Raw genomic sequence first — 15,187 nt, 5'->3', positions numbered from 1 at the left:
AATCGGGTTATTTTGTCAAAATAATAATAATAATTTTTGTAATTTATTTGAAACACACACTTTTTACTGCTAAAATTATTAAAGAGTTAGAACTCCTTTCAAAAATTATTTTAAAAAATTTACTAAAAATGTACACCTTTACATTTAATTATTTTTTTACTTAGTACAATATATTTTTTCAATCTTCTCAAAGAAAAAAAAATGTGAGACAATAATAATAAGTTATAATATAAGGTTACGTGTCCCATTTCAGGATGATGGAGACTCAAAGTCATTGTTATTATGAAAATGAAGACAAAAATAAGTGGCAATTTGTTCTTACGAGTTTTTTTAGGCTTTTTTTTTTTTTTGTACTTATTCTCGACAATTGACAGTGCATTCGCATTATTTTAACATCTAAAATTATTATTTAAAAAAATTAATTAATAAATGATAAAATATTAATTAATAAATATTTAAAATTAAATGCGTACTAGTTGTACCAGCTGGGTGGTCCTAATCATCAAATTTGGCTGTTGTTGCATTAATTAAAACTTTAGTCTTAATTAAACATTATTTATAACTAATTACTTGCTTATTACCCCACGACATTAACAACAATCTACTTTACAGATTTGACTTTTAATCTAACCCATTTGATGCTTTAAATTTGTGAAATACCCATTTTTAAATATTTCGTTATCACAAAATGACAAAATTAAAACATCAATTAAGAGACTAAGTATAATTTAAATTAAGAAAAACAGTTATAAGACTTAATTAAATCAGTAAATTCTAGGGCATGGATTGTATTTCTCTCTCTCTCTCTATATATATATATATATATGTACGCATATATTAGCTTAAATATAAATTTATTCCATGTAATTTCACGTAATTTTTAAATCGGTATATTATCATTATTAAACATTTAATACCGTTTAACTTTATATATTACATATAAAATTTATTAATATATGATATATTTTAAAATATTATTGACACATTTTAAATATTATGTGACATATTATATAATAAAAAATAATTTTATAGCATTAACAAATTTATAGTAATTAACCCACATGCAATTTTTCTTTTTCTTACCACGTTAACGTGAGTTAATGATATATTAAATATACATAACATTTAAAATTAACAAACTTTATAATTTAATAGCACGAAGAAATTAATTCCAACAAATTTGTATTTTATCGTACGACATACATATATTATATATGTGTATATACAATATGCATATTAGATTTTTCAGCATAACCTAAATAAAGTTTTTTTAAAATATATATATATATATATATTTTTGTATGGACATAGATACGGAGAAGTTATTGACAAAGACATATAGAAAGTATCGTGAAACCATAACACTAAAATTGTCCACAAGCTCAAATATTCGTAACTAATCAAAGGGTTTTTGAAATTACAAGTTTACCCTTTCATAATTTAATTTTTTCATAATTTAAATCCTACTTTTTGCTGAAAATTCGATTATATTTTATTATTTTTTGTGCTTTTAATTTTGCATAAATATCAACAATTTTTTTTTTATTACAACAAAAATACAAACACAAAAAACAGAAAAAAAAATCACCTTTAAATATTACACATTTTATGAGAAAATACTTACATGAGATATTCTATATAAATATTTAAAATATGTATATGAGAGCGTTATAGAAATTATAATTCAGTTGTCGGATAGTTTGCACGTTGATTTTATTTTCGATAGATATATTATATCTTAATAATTAATTTTTTCATGAACCCTACAGCTTGCAAAACAATCAAAATCAATACTTCATAATTATATAATCTTATAAATTTTCAAAATTTCTTCTAACTCTAATTTATTTATTATCAAATTTCTATATATTAACGGTTAAAATTTAAGATAGTTGTATAAGTTATCTAACAATTATCGAGTTTACCTAAAATTGAAATAAATTAATTTTAAAATACAAAAAATCCATAAAAAAACTGAAATATATATATATATAAATAATATTTTCCCACATTGATTCTTGTAAATTCATAAATTATTCTATAAATATTTGTGATTCATGCACCAAAAACTAATAAAAATCTACTTTATATTAATTTTTTTTCAATAATTTTATATATAATTTTATTTTTTGGGAAGAAGTAAAATTATTATACATTGTACAATAAAAATATTTGACGAGAAGCAAAAAAAAAAAAAAAAAGGGAATATTTTGACTATGAAGTATGAAAGAGATAATACAAAAATGTATTTATTATATATATATACACATGTATGATTGCCAAACATCCATCATGATTGGAACCCATGCTTGCCTTGTTTACAAGATTTACTTATTAATGCATTATATAATACATACATATACATATACATATACATATACATGTGTGTGTGTGGGTATATATACCGTATACATACACATTTTTTAAGAAATAATAATAATAAAAAAAAAACCCTTTTCAGAGTTCTCTCTTTAAAGTGATTTAAAAATTATATTAAACAAATTTTTGAAAAATGATAAAAATAAAAACCATGTTTCTTGGGTACCCCAAAATGTTATTTTAGATAAAACAATGACAGATTCTTCTTTTCGTTACTTTTCCCACTTTGGATTTTGTCCCCAAATGCACTCTGTCGTCACTCCCCTAATTTTTTTAAACCCAATATTTTATTTTATTTTTAAAAAAAAATTCAAATTATACACACACACACACATATATATATATATATAATGTAATAATTCGATTAGGGACAGTTTGACTGAAAAATTATAGTTTTATTTTCTTTACAAAATTTTGAGATTTAAAGATATTATTGCATTAAATTTTTTTATATATGGAAATTAATTATTTTGGGTGATTTTAAAGATGTATTTTCTTATACCGAAGCTATGAATAAAAATTAAACTTAAAAATATAATAAAAGAAGAAAAATATAATTTTGTAATAATATTGTTATGGGGAGGTGGTTTTTTTAGTAATTTTGGTGGTAAAGAAATAAAAAGTTGAATTATTGAAATCTCAGTTGGGACCCACATGGGCCCATACATGATGAGCTCATACCAATTAAGAACACAGAATATATTTGTTTTTGTTTTTTTTTTTTTAAAAAAGAAAGAGGGGCTCCTCCTGTGGGCCCCATGTGTTGTTTCATCTTGCAATGGAGCTAAAAAAAAAAAAAAAAAATCATCATTCCTACTTGTTTAAATGTTAATAGACTTGACCAATAATAAACTAACTTAATTTATTATTATTATTATTATTTTAAAAATATATAATTTAAATGTATCTCCAATATTAATAATATAAAAATAATTTCTAAATATTTAATTTATTTTTTAAAAAAAGTAAAATTAAGTATTTTTAAATATAACCCGTTTGTAATTTTAATTTTTTGCTTGTTACCACTTAATTCCATTCATTTTCAGACCAGAATTTATATATAATTTTAGTAAAATGCAAATAATTCTTTGATTGAAAAAGGACTTACTTTCAAAATTATTTAAAATCTTAACAAATTATCAAATTTTTTTTAAAAAAAAAGCAAATTACATTTTTCAAGTTGTACGTACATCAAATTATTAAAACATGATTACACTTACATGCATGCCAGCACCTAAATAAACCATCATGATCAAAAGAATAGTGGATCAAGGTCAAATATATATATATATATATATATGTGTGTGTGTGTGTGTTATATAGGATATAATTTCTTATCCAATTTATTTGAACAAATGATGGGTTATATATAAATCAATGTTGATTTTGACTAGGTCATGGGTGTCAAAAAAGTTTAAGGGATTTAAGTATTTAATTTATTTCTGTAGATCAATAAATTAATTAGTGATAAGCATGCTTAGTGGAGAACACGTAGTAGGGTATAGAGGGAAGCTTGAATAATACTTTTTAAGATGTTAATTATACAGACACTAAACAATGTAGAATTTGCTTACCAGTTAAATAAACCAACAAAAACTATTTGAGATTTACGTCATAAAACATACACATACAAAAAACTGGAGAGTGAATTGTTTATGTGCTTACAATGGTTATAATCATGGCTCTACGACTCAAAATGCCCTTGTTGATATCTTTGTGGGCTGTTTAAGAGTGATACTTCAACAATTCCACCACACCATATCTCAGAAATCCAGAGCATGCAGAAAGTAAAATAAATAAATAAAACTTGGTGAAAACTCTATTCCTTCTGTACTTATATGAGAAGAAGAAAAAGATAATCAGCTTCACGAAACACCTGAATAATAGTAAATTTTACAAGAAGGTACTAGGGCTTTGGTATGCGTGAATCCATTACTTCTCAAATTCTGAAAATATTTTTTAATATACATGAACAATAATAGTTATATATATATATATATATATGTTATACAGTAATCATATCCCTGTAAAGTACCAAACAATATCGACATAAGAAGGAGTTATGCTTGAAAAAACACAAAAGAGTAAGAGTTTTATATTATGTCTGGATAAATAGTTAACCAAATGAATTTTAGTTTTAGGATTATGATGCTATCTTTTGTGTTTTTTCAAAAGATATTGTTTGGTACTGTAATTATACCAAAACATGCGGAACAACATTAGGTTCAGCAAATTATATCAGACTCCAAAATGCCTGATTCTTAGTTCTTATTACTGGTAAATAGAAATGAAGCACTCAAGTAAACTAGTAAACTTTGGATGCCTCAGTAGTCAGCACTCGTGACCTTCTTGGATATTAAACATTTTCATGGTTCACTTAAGTATTTTCTCTTCCAAAAGAATAACATCAATTCTCTAAAACGAAAGAGAATGAATAGTCACATGCCTGAAATGTGCATAATTGTTTGACTATTCACTTCCGCTCCTCCAAAATTATTTGAATAAAATTCAGCCATTTCCTTTTGTACCCGCACAAGCAAGTATCAGATGATATTTGAGTCTCACGAGAAGCCTAACCAAAGAAGTAAATCATGATTTAAGCAGCTTTTGGCATTTTGTCCTTCAGAATACTGTCCGGAAGGATAAGTTCTGGAGGGGTTTCGCGGACAACGCCAAGCATTGAGTCATATTCCTCGTCACGATGTGCAAACTTTTTGCGAAGCACTTTCTCAAACTCAATTTCATCAAAGCTCTTTGCATTTTCTGCTGCGTGAACCTGAGCCAGGTTGGAATAGTTTATTGCTGATTGAGAAATGAAGGCCATCTCTTCTTCCGTAAGCTTTCTCAAAAACCTAGCTGGATTTCCTCCCCAGACCTGTACTTCGTATAAGTAGAACAAGAATTAGATATTCAAGACCAAAGATTCAAGCTTCAAAACCTAAGATGAAGAATAAAATCTTGTTTACTTCTCATTTTGTTGGCTCAAATACAACTTGAACAACTGGAGTAGAATGAATCAGTTGCTCTATAATGCCAACTTGAATATATGATTTCATGAAAGAAAACTACTAAGATCTGCTCCATCAAAACCAGGCAGAAGGAAAGAGGCTATCATGTGGGATTTTCATTTTCATTTCCCCATGAAAACTTTTAAAGATCTATTATACAAAACTCAATGTGAGTCTTCTGAAAACAGCAGGTGAAGAGACCGCAAACCATGGTGTAACAGCCCAGGGACTTTTGAGGCTTAAATGCAGATCAATTTACCAAATAGTTAAGCAAGAAAACACAATACTTAACAAATGTGCATTAGATGAGAAATGACATACTAACTTCAAAGGGGTATTGCCAGAATCCTAACTAGTTGTTTTAGTATTCATTTGCAAGTTTTAACAACACACCAACCTTCTGTGTCTCTTCCCTACTTGTTGTCGGGAAATGCTGACTTTTGAATTACTTATATGCAAAAACACGTAAAAGAGAATATCCAATTGCAGTTCAACGTTCCTATTGGATATATATGAAAAGTTCAAAAAGGTTCTCATAACCAAACAGGTATCAAGTTCCAAAAGAACACTTAGAAAGAGCTCACAAACCTCTCCGCAGGGTATCCTGGTATTCTGCCTAACAAGAGCTCCAGCAGCAACCATGGCGTGCTTTTCAACAAAAACGCCATCTAACAAGGTTGCCCCCATACCAACAAAGGCCTCATCCTCAACAGTGCATCCATGTAAGACAGCACTATGACCTGTAAAGTTCAACTTGGTTATCCTTACTAAAAAACCTTAAGTATTAATATGATTGAAAGAACAGTTCCACATTACTTACCAACAGTAACATTGTCTCCAATAATAGTTGGTAAAACCTTCCCACTTAAATTAGATTTTGCTACATGAACAAGAGAGTTATCTTGGATGTTGGTTCCAGATCCAACACTGATGCTGTTAACATCACCTGCACCATGCAATTACAAATCCAAATTCAGACAAGCCACTTAGTAACCCATGAGGGAAAGAGTAACATTTGCATGCATCATATATCATCTACTCTACTTTTTCAAAGAGGCTTTCTGTTTCTTCTTTAGATAAATTGTGTTTTCTTAAGCAACTTTACCGACGAGGTTCATATCTATTTCCCAGCAATAATTTACAATTTTTTTAACCAAAGCAGCTTGATATCATTTTTTTAAGAATATACATTATCTGCTAATAATAAGTCACCAATGTAGTAACTGATGCCAACATTACTTCATAGTAGTGATAGTTGTGGCGCAAAAGCTGAAGAAATCATCTATATCATGCTTTCTAGTCTGATCTCAAGATTCTAAATGGTATTATTACTAATATCAACTTGATATTTAAAACCTAGTAAATGCATTTTCCAATCTCTTGAGTTTGTAAAGAATATCTACATATTCTACATCTTGCAAAACAATCCCAATTTAGCATAATTAGACCAAGATTATGAATGAGTTTAGACTACCAAATACCATCAAGTTATTATCATGGTGCATCACCGCTGCTTACCTCTTAAAACACACCCATACCATATGGAAGAACCTCGGCCCACACTAACATCACCGATAATGGATGCACTTGGGGCCACAAAGGCATCCTTGTCCACTGTAGGAGCTTTGTCAAATACGTTCATGAGTGTCCGATGCCTTGATACTGGACAACCAAGAAAGTATCAGAGAACAAGAACAAACATAAAAAATTTCATAATAGGTGAATAAAATGAAGTGAGAAAAATTAGTGAACTGGTTTATAGTTGAAAAATTTTAGGACTTGACTTTATGAATCCTTAATCAGCCTGGTCCAAAGCAGAATAGTAGTAGTGTTAAAGATCTTCTACCAGTAACAGAACTAAATATGAATAGAAAGCCTAATTTGAAGCAAAAGTCACGTTCATTGGACCAAACACCAGCATGACAAAGGCAAAACGGCCTTAAACCAGATGATCCACAGGAGCCTCAAACTCTATCTCAGTTGTGACTTTTCACAATCATAACAACAGAACATTATTCAGAACCCTAGACAAATCATGCATCAAAAAGTGTATGGATGAAAATAAAACAGCAGGTGGACAACACGTTCATAATCTCATATATAAAAGGAGGGGCTCAACATTTCCTCTGCGGAGGCACTCACATTGCACATACACCCAACAGAATAAGCAAATTACTCGAACTCTTCTCCCTTTGTGACTCATCTTTATAATTAAAAAGAAAAGATCGAACAGAGAGGAAGCTACAAACTAATGGTATTTCATTTGCAACATATGACACCAGGTAAAAAATCAAGAATCAAAATCTTCAAACAACAAAAAAAAAATTAAGATCCTAGTTTCTACATTTTCCTTCTCTCCTCTGCGCCACCAAACAGACTATTATATATGCGTGTACGAGGCAATTACTGCATTCCCGTTTTAAATCTAAACCATCGGCTACGGGACCAAATCTTATCAACCCTATCACGCTCATTTCAAATTCAAACCAGAAATTTCAAAACAGAACTATAACTCCGTCCACCATTCAACAGAAAAACGTCCAGAAAATGAAGTCATAACCAGGAGAAGAATCCAACTCAGCATGGTGCGAAGAAATTGGGGTTTGAGGGTTGACGAGAATCAAGTAATGAACAAGATCACGAACGAGAGAACATACGAGAAATGATTATTGATTAGAGACATACACTGTTCTTGAAAGTAATAATTTCCTTGAAGGCGACAACCGAGACGATCAAGGGCTTGGCCGGTTTCTCGGATCCAAAATCCAACGGTGTAAACTGCTTTCCCCAATGTCCCCATCTTCTACTTCTTCTTGGCCTCCTTCTTGTTCTAGTAAGCTGAGATTGACAGGGTTTGGTATTCTACAGGAGACTGTTATAGCTGAGAAAGCAAAGCAGTCGAGAGATGGGAGGAAGGGAAGACTCTCCCCAAAATGCAGCGAAAGTTAGAGTGTTGTACGTGGGTGCCCCTACTGCTTCACCCAGTGGTACCTGGCTATCTAATATTCGGGTCGGGTCGGAGCTCCAATGGGTTTCATGGACATTCTTTCAGGCGCTAAATTATTTTTTGCCCCGTTTCATTTTCCTCATTAACGACGTCGTTCGATATACAATAATATGAATTTTACACTTAAAATAAGAGAACTTATCAATTTAGATCGTGAGTTAGAAATTATATTGTAATTAAGCCTCAAAATTATTTGGATCTCTTAAAATAATTTACAGAATTAATTAAAAATGTAGTTTTTAATAAATTTTTTTACAAAACAGTAGAAATTATTTATATATTTTGTGACGTAAAAATTATTTAAAAATATAATATTTTCTATTATTATATATAAATTAAGAGTTAAAATTGATAAAAAATATTATGACTAAAGCATTTTTTATAAGTATATGTACCAATAATTACAAAAATAATTTTTAAGATATAATTATTACAAAAACTTCCATATGTTTTATAGTAATTTATTTTATAATATGTGAGTTTATACTGCATTCATGATCCAAATCCTTCATTTTTTAGGGAAAAAAAACCTGTAGAGATACTTTCAACCAAAAGCTATGGGCTACATGTGTGTCCAGCCTACTTTTAACCAAAACAAAGTATAACGACAACAGCTTAACAAGACATGGATTTCCCAATTTCCTCTCGAGAAACTGGAAATAAAAGTTTTTTTTTTTTGGTGAAAAACCCAGATTGATGATGTATTAGTTATAACAGTATTCCTTCAAAGTAATTGGCTCAAAGCTTAACCAGACTCCATAGTTGTTCACTTCCTCAAGCTTTCCACAATGTAAGAAGCATATAGATCCCTGCAAGTGGAACCATGTAATGTAAAATAAGTAATTGCATATTTGGGTTTCTTTTTTTTTTTTTTTTTTGAAATAAAAAAGTGTAAAACTATTAACAAAGCATCAAGGGGGGTGGGGTGCAATCCATGTGCAAAAAAATTACATATTTATTAGGCAATCAATCAAGAACCCAAAATCTTCCATCCTTACATATCATGCCTCAATAATAGAGCCCCAAATAAATGAAACTATCTATCTCTAGTTCTGCCCATATCACTTTCTACCAGAAAATAGTGAGCGGAATTAGACTAAAGAAATCTAGAAAGAATGAAATCCAGGCATGGAGTCTCAAAAAGTAAAATCATACCAGTTCGATGATTGGAAATAAATTGATAAATAAGGCAAAAGAATAGATTAACCTTAAGGTTTGCTCATTTCAAAGAAAAAGTTTGTTTTCTGATAGTTTTAACTATTTTGAGATTCTACTTTTAGACAAAATGGTGAAGTATAGTTTTGATTACCAATATTCAACTAACAAAACTTTTAACTACATTTTCTTTTAGACACTCTTTTTGATATTTGGATGGAATTTAAGTACATTTTTATGAAGTTTTGATACATTGATTAGGCAGATCTGTATTACAGTTGTGATCTTTTGTCAAAATGAACTTAAAATAAGTGACAGAATTTTCTTAGGAAAATAAGTGTACTAAAACAATGCAAGATTTGTGCAATTACAAAGATAGCAAAATGACATTAGTACTTAGTTTTGAAACTTCAGGATATCAACTGTCTCAAAATAAAAACTTGACCAAGCAAAACAATAATTTTTCCAAAATAAAAACTTACATGGAGTACTCGATCGCTTCAATAGCAGAGTCAGCTGGCAGAAAATCTTCAACAGCCACTTTCTTGTTCTCATTCTTTTTGTCTGTCATTAGTGATAGGTAAAGGAATACAGTTCGCAAGTAGATACTGTTAGCAAATACCAATATTTAGACACTTAAAAATTACATATTAGAAAGTTGACATGCATGGAAAATTCAATGTTCATAAGACATATTTATCACTATGACCTTTCAAAAATGAAACAGAAACACTAATATTTGTAAGCAGGAAAAGAATTTGAGTGCAGGAAATGGATACAGTCCTCAAAGAAGCGGCGAATTTCAGAAAGGCGATGAGGAGGAAGCTCTTTGATGTCTGTGTAGTGACGGAACTCAGGATCATCAGCACATACAGCAATGATTTTGTCATCCTTTTCACCCTGCAAAAGAAATTCTACTTTATTAATAAAGGATCTGATTACTGTCCGGATATCAATAGGAAGTGGAGCAAATGGGATCTGCTGGAGAAAACAATAGGCAAAACAACCAGAAGAGAAGGGGTTGGTACATTTAGTTATCAATATTTTTTATTTCCACAATCAAAGGCATCCATCCATGATTAGTGGTATCAAAATTATCAATGATCATCATCCCTTTGGACCTACAAAGATAACCAGATAAATGGACTCAAAGACAGATCAGGCACAGAGTTTCCAGGTTCAGCTTGACATTGTTAAGATATCATATAGCTAATATTGGGCATTTTCCTAATTATTTGAAGTTTTTGAGAAAATTAGTCACAATTTATTATTCAATATGGTATTAGAGTTTGAGATTTTGATTTTAAGTTTTCCCATCTACATATTTCTCTTCAGCTATGGATGTATTATTCAACTAAGATAAGCAAAAATTGAGAGCAAAATATTTACCTGATCAATCATAGGCATTAGTCCAATAGCACGAGCACGGAGGAAAGTACCTGGCAACACAGGCTCCTATAGAAAGGAAAATCCAAAGGCTGAGTTAGTTCATTTGGATTGAGAATCTGAATTTAACTGATTGCAGCAAATTAATAAGCCAAACAAACACAACCTGCATCAGTATCAGGACATCCATCGGATCACTATCCTCACAAATAGTGCGTGGAATGAAGCCGTAGTTGTGTGGGTAAACAACTGATGAGTAGAGAATGCGATCAACCTATTTCAGATACACTCAATCATTTGTTCTTAAAAAATTATTAAGTATTCCAGGAATACAAAGGAGTTGAAGACCTATAAACGCAATTGGTACACTTAAATTTTTTCTTTACACAATTGTTTGACAAAAATTTGAAAAAGAATCAATTATTCCAATTCATTTCAACCCTGATACATCTAATAATTACTTTTGTTCTTTCCTTCATAGTCTTCAGGCATGAATTTTACATTGTCTTAAAACCAATGTAACAGCAGCTAAAACATGATTCAAATAAAACCACAGTATCAAGCTCAGATATGGAACATTAAAATCGTTGTAGTTTAATATGTAAATATTGAACACATTCTAGTATCTATTTTACATTTGACTTCAACATAGTTTTACTTGTGGGCTACTTGTAAGAATATACAGGCTTAAGAAGAGATATATACCGCAAAAATCCAAGCTCCACTCTCGAGTAAAGCAATAAGCAGAAACATTTGCTTACGTTTTCACAGTCCAAAAAAGTATTATGACAATTTAATAAGTTGAAAAATGATAGTTAGTAGGCACTGCAAACATGGGTTTTTAATTTATTTAGCAAAAAATAATGGGTTTTTAAATCATATAAGACATTCCTAGAGCTGATTAGTCACTGTAAAGTCAGTCCTTCCTATAAAACTAAATTAAAAGATTACACCTGCAACAAGATAGAAGCAGTTTTACAAAATATATAAAACTAAGCATAAAAGATTCTGTTTAAGATAGAAAGGAGAAAAATCTCACTTTGATAAGGCCACTGGTCTTGTCAAGCTCATACTTGACCTTGCTGCCTTTGCCAATTTCAACCACCTGCAATGGAAATTCATATCAGGATCATATCAGTAAATGATCTGAGTTAATATTACAATCTTGAATAAAGTTTCCCCCGTGGTAAAAAGTTTCTCGATTGAACTTAATGCTCTGATGTCAGAACTACACATTCACCCACACACCTAAAAGTGTGTTTTGTTTCGTATAAGTTATGTTGTGTTCTATTATATTTTGTTCTATCCTATTTATGCACCAAAACCCACAATTGGCAGTAACTTGTATTTGTCGCAGTTGGACAGAACACTCCATTAAGACTACTGGCTTTCTAGTTGATGCAGCCACTGTTATGGCGACATTATGATGTATTAGGGAAAATAGATGATGAGTTAAGTGGGTGGACAAGTGTGTTAGGGAGAATAGATCAGTATATGTCATGTGTAATATGATGTGTTAACAGTGGACATGTGTAGTAGCGAGAATAAGTCTATACAAGGATAAAGGAACAGTTAATTCTTTATTTAAAAATAAAAATGAATAGTTAATTCTGAAAATAACTTCCAGATAATTACCGTTTATCTTGTACAGATACATGCTATCTACTTCGAAAATTTTTAGGAAAGAAGAAAGTTACGAAAAAGTATTGAGTACTTTCTTATACAAAAAATCGATAGGTTTTCTCTTAACGAGCTCGCTCATACTATTAACAAAAAAAATCAGAAACCATTAGTTTTCCTATTAATGAGTCCATACTATTAATATAATTCCATAAAAACATCCACATATCAGGATTGTAACAGCCACCCACTGGAAACATGAAATTCTTCTCAGTCGATTCATTACTTTACAAGTAAATGAAGCTCTCAAACTTCCAATACCTGAATGAACATATTGACACAAGCGACAAGTTTCTCTAAGATTACTAATCTAAATGAACGATTTATGAACAAATGTGTCAGATGAGTACTATTGAACAATATCGTGCTTTTTACAGAACCAGCCAAGAGTTACATCTTAGAAGAGTAAGATTATACAACAATTTATGATCTTAGTATTTTATCCTTTTCCTATTAGGAAAGGCCATAGATAAGCCAGGCAACCCATCCAACAAATCACTTGGATTCTTTATTACACAATCTTCCCTACATAGACAATAAAACTTACACAATTGAATATGGCTGGAGCGCCAGGTCCTGCATAAATATGAAGAAGAAGAAGAGTGACATGTTAGGGATGTTTCGTGCTTGAGCAAAACTTCAATATGAGAGGGAGTATAAATCATATATGCTGTCGTATTAAATAATAAGTCATCCAGTTATTTCAAGAACTTGTAGCAGCAAAAAATGAACTGATTTATTATTTATATCGTATCCTATCGCTCTCCTCACAAGCAAGCACAATTTCGTATGTACCAAGCTGAGCACAAGCAGAATTGCATATATATTAACTAAGCAGAAATCCCGCCATGATGATATACAACGGAAGTTTAAGGTAGAGGATTCTCAAAAACAATCTGAAACTAGTACCAAAGTTCCAATTTATTAATTATATAAAAACTAATTGTAGAAACCCGTTGTATACATGAAACGTAACCAGAAAAGAGATTGTAATCTCTGCAACACAAGACAAACATACCAATCTCTAAGTCATGCCAAGGATGAGCAGCAACAGATCTCGTAGATATAGAAGAAAGAATCCTTTCATTGAGGACCAAACGAGGGTAGCCTGCGCTCCTGCTGCTTGCTTCTCCAAAACTGGTAGCCATTCTGCAAAATATGTACGTAATAGGTATATAGACACCCAAAATTACATAAGTGAAAATCATTTCAAAAACAGACAAATAATATGAAATTGATAAATTACTTCCAACATTCAAGAAAATTGGCATTCAAAACAAAATGCAAAGTCAAGAAAACATTTAAATAAATCCCCCCATTTTTCACCTGTTATCAGTATCAATCAACAAAAAAAAAAAAGAAACAATTAGTATAATCGCAAGTGATAATTTCATTGAGAAAATGCAAGAGATGCTGGCAGAGGCACGAATCAAAACCAATAAAATTCAAGAAAAATGATCTAAAATAAAAAAAGAACCAAAGTAACCCCCCCTCCCGCCCAAGAAAATAAAAAACCACTCCAAGAACTAATAAAGAAAATGAAGCATTCATGAGAACTCAACTCTCAAAAGACCCAGAAAAAGAAGTACATACAACGACGCCGAACAATATTAATTTACCTAGCTGATAGTGCTCAGGAAATTTCTTGGCAAACAAACAAAATGAGTGTCCCTTAATCTGCAATCTCCCTTTAAAAGACTGAAACCAAATAAACTACAAAAAGAAATCAATTAAACATGCGTGTTCTAGTGGAATTCCAACTTACAGAGAATCAAGCAAAAGCTCACCTCCAATCCAAATGGTCCAAACTCCTTTACTACAATACTATTGCTTATACGTCTATATATGCATATACAAAAGCCACCCAGTGTACTAAAAAGAGAGATAGAGATAGAGATAGAGAATATACTACGGAGGGAAAATATGTTGCTTATTTATGGAAGGTGAGGGAAGTGCTGTTGTAAAGTCCAAGAGCCAAGAAACAGTTCTTGGGCATCGTTCAACGGCCAGTCTATGATCAATATGGTTCGTTGGATGTAAATGTGAATTGATGGACGGCTAGTGATGAAGACACGTGTTATGATTTTATTTTGCCCGTGTAATTCCCTACTTTCTTGAGGGATTTTTTGTGATAGATGACATGACGGTCATCTAAAGGACGAATGAAAGATATACACGTGTAATTAAGCACTCAACGACTATATATAACCAGATGCTCCAATTATTCTGTTTGGCATTTTAAGATATTCCAATTTTCAAGTTGGTGGTAAACCAATTCCGTACCCCACTGAAGCCTGAAGTGCACATGCGGATGTGGTGACCTTTTTTTGAACTAATTCCAGACGGTTATCCGCATAAAATAAAATCCATGATTCTGCGAAGCAAGTGAAGCTGCTGTCTGAAACGGTGTCGTAATAGTTGCCCATGGTTGGTGTTGCGAATAATGCCAAGTTAACCAAACTGGGCCCAGGCAAGTTCTTTTGTAAGGAATTTAATTAAGCAAGGACCAGGCCCAGGCCCAGGCCCAGGCCCAGGCCCAGGCCCAATATGAATAATTAATAATTGACCGAAA

At 31.1% G+C, this 15,187-nt stretch overlaps 2 protein-coding genes across 5 annotated transcripts; both read right to left on the bottom strand.

Moving 5' to 3' along the window:
• Nucleotides 1–4,603: 4,603 nt before the first annotated feature.
• On the bottom strand, nucleotides 4,604–8,375 carry LOC110822454 (gamma carbonic anhydrase 3). The gene is made up of 5 exons (XM_088217349.1): nucleotides 8,073–8,375; nucleotides 6,906–7,049; nucleotides 6,208–6,333; nucleotides 5,976–6,127; nucleotides 4,604–5,254 (listed from the first exon to the last, which is right to left on the bottom strand). Exons 1-5 carry the CDS (start codon nucleotides 8,185–8,187, stop codon nucleotides 4,976–4,978), a joined length of 816 nt encoding a protein of 271 aa, XP_088073475.1. The 5' UTR covers nucleotides 8,188–8,375; the 3' UTR covers nucleotides 4,604–4,975.
• Nucleotides 8,376–8,889: 514 nt separating this feature from the next.
• Nucleotides 8,890–14,559, bottom strand: PPA2 (pyrophosphorylase 2). 4 transcript variants are annotated; one of them, XM_022052529.2, is made up of 10 exons: nucleotides 14,403–14,559; nucleotides 14,235–14,328; nucleotides 13,634–13,764; nucleotides 13,163–13,191; nucleotides 11,975–12,040; nucleotides 11,102–11,209; nucleotides 10,939–11,004; nucleotides 10,329–10,449; nucleotides 10,032–10,113; nucleotides 8,890–9,203 (listed from the first exon to the last, which is right to left on the bottom strand). In XM_022052529.2, exons 3-10 carry the CDS (start codon nucleotides 13,761–13,763, stop codon nucleotides 9,161–9,163), a joined length of 645 nt encoding a protein of 214 aa, XP_021908221.1. In that variant the 5' UTR covers nucleotide 13,764; nucleotides 14,235–14,328; nucleotides 14,403–14,559; the 3' UTR covers nucleotides 8,890–9,160. The 4 variants fall into 4 exon arrangements, with proteins under 4 accessions (XP_021908221.1, XP_021908222.1, XP_021908224.1 ...); XM_022052530.2 differs by having other exon boundaries at nucleotides 14,235–14,313; XM_022052532.2 differs by lacking the exon at nucleotides 14,235–14,328 and having other exon boundaries at nucleotides 14,403–14,548.
• Nucleotides 14,560–15,187: the final 628 nt, after the last annotated feature.

The sequence above is a fragment of the Carica papaya genome, chromosome 4 (assembly GCF_054855325.1).
Source record: "Carica papaya isolate Zhongbai chromosome 4, ASM5485532v1, whole genome shotgun sequence".
Lineage (NCBI taxonomy): Eukaryota > Viridiplantae > Streptophyta > Magnoliopsida > Brassicales > Caricaceae > Carica > Carica papaya.
The sequence above is the reverse complement of the archived record's forward strand: the minus strand, read 5'-3'. Positions and strand labels throughout refer to the sequence as shown.

Coding starts and splice junctions, on each gene's coding strand:
- LOC110822454 (XM_088217349.1), bottom strand. CDS start 8,187: ATGGGGACATTGGGGAAAGCAGTTTACACCGTTGGATTTTGGATCCGA. Junction 6,334..6,905: donor GTATGGGTGTGTTTTAAGAG/GTAAGCAGCGGT, acceptor TGCATGGTGCAG/GTGATGTTAACAGCATCAGT. Junction 6,128..6,207: donor TGGAGACAATGTTACTGTTG/GTAAGTAATGTG, acceptor TGAACTTTACAG/GTCATAGTGCTGTCTTACAT.
- PPA2 (XM_022052529.2), bottom strand. CDS start 13,763: ATGGCTACCAGTTTTGGAGAAGCAAGCAGCAGGAGCGCAGGCTACCCT. Junction 13,192..13,633: donor TTGGCATGACTTAGAGATTG/GTATGTTTGTCT, acceptor ATATTTATGCAG/GACCTGGCGCTCCAGCCATA. Junction 10,114..10,328: donor TCGCCGCTTCTTTGAGGACT/GTATCCATTTCC, acceptor CACTAATGACAG/ACAAAAAGAATGAGAACAAG.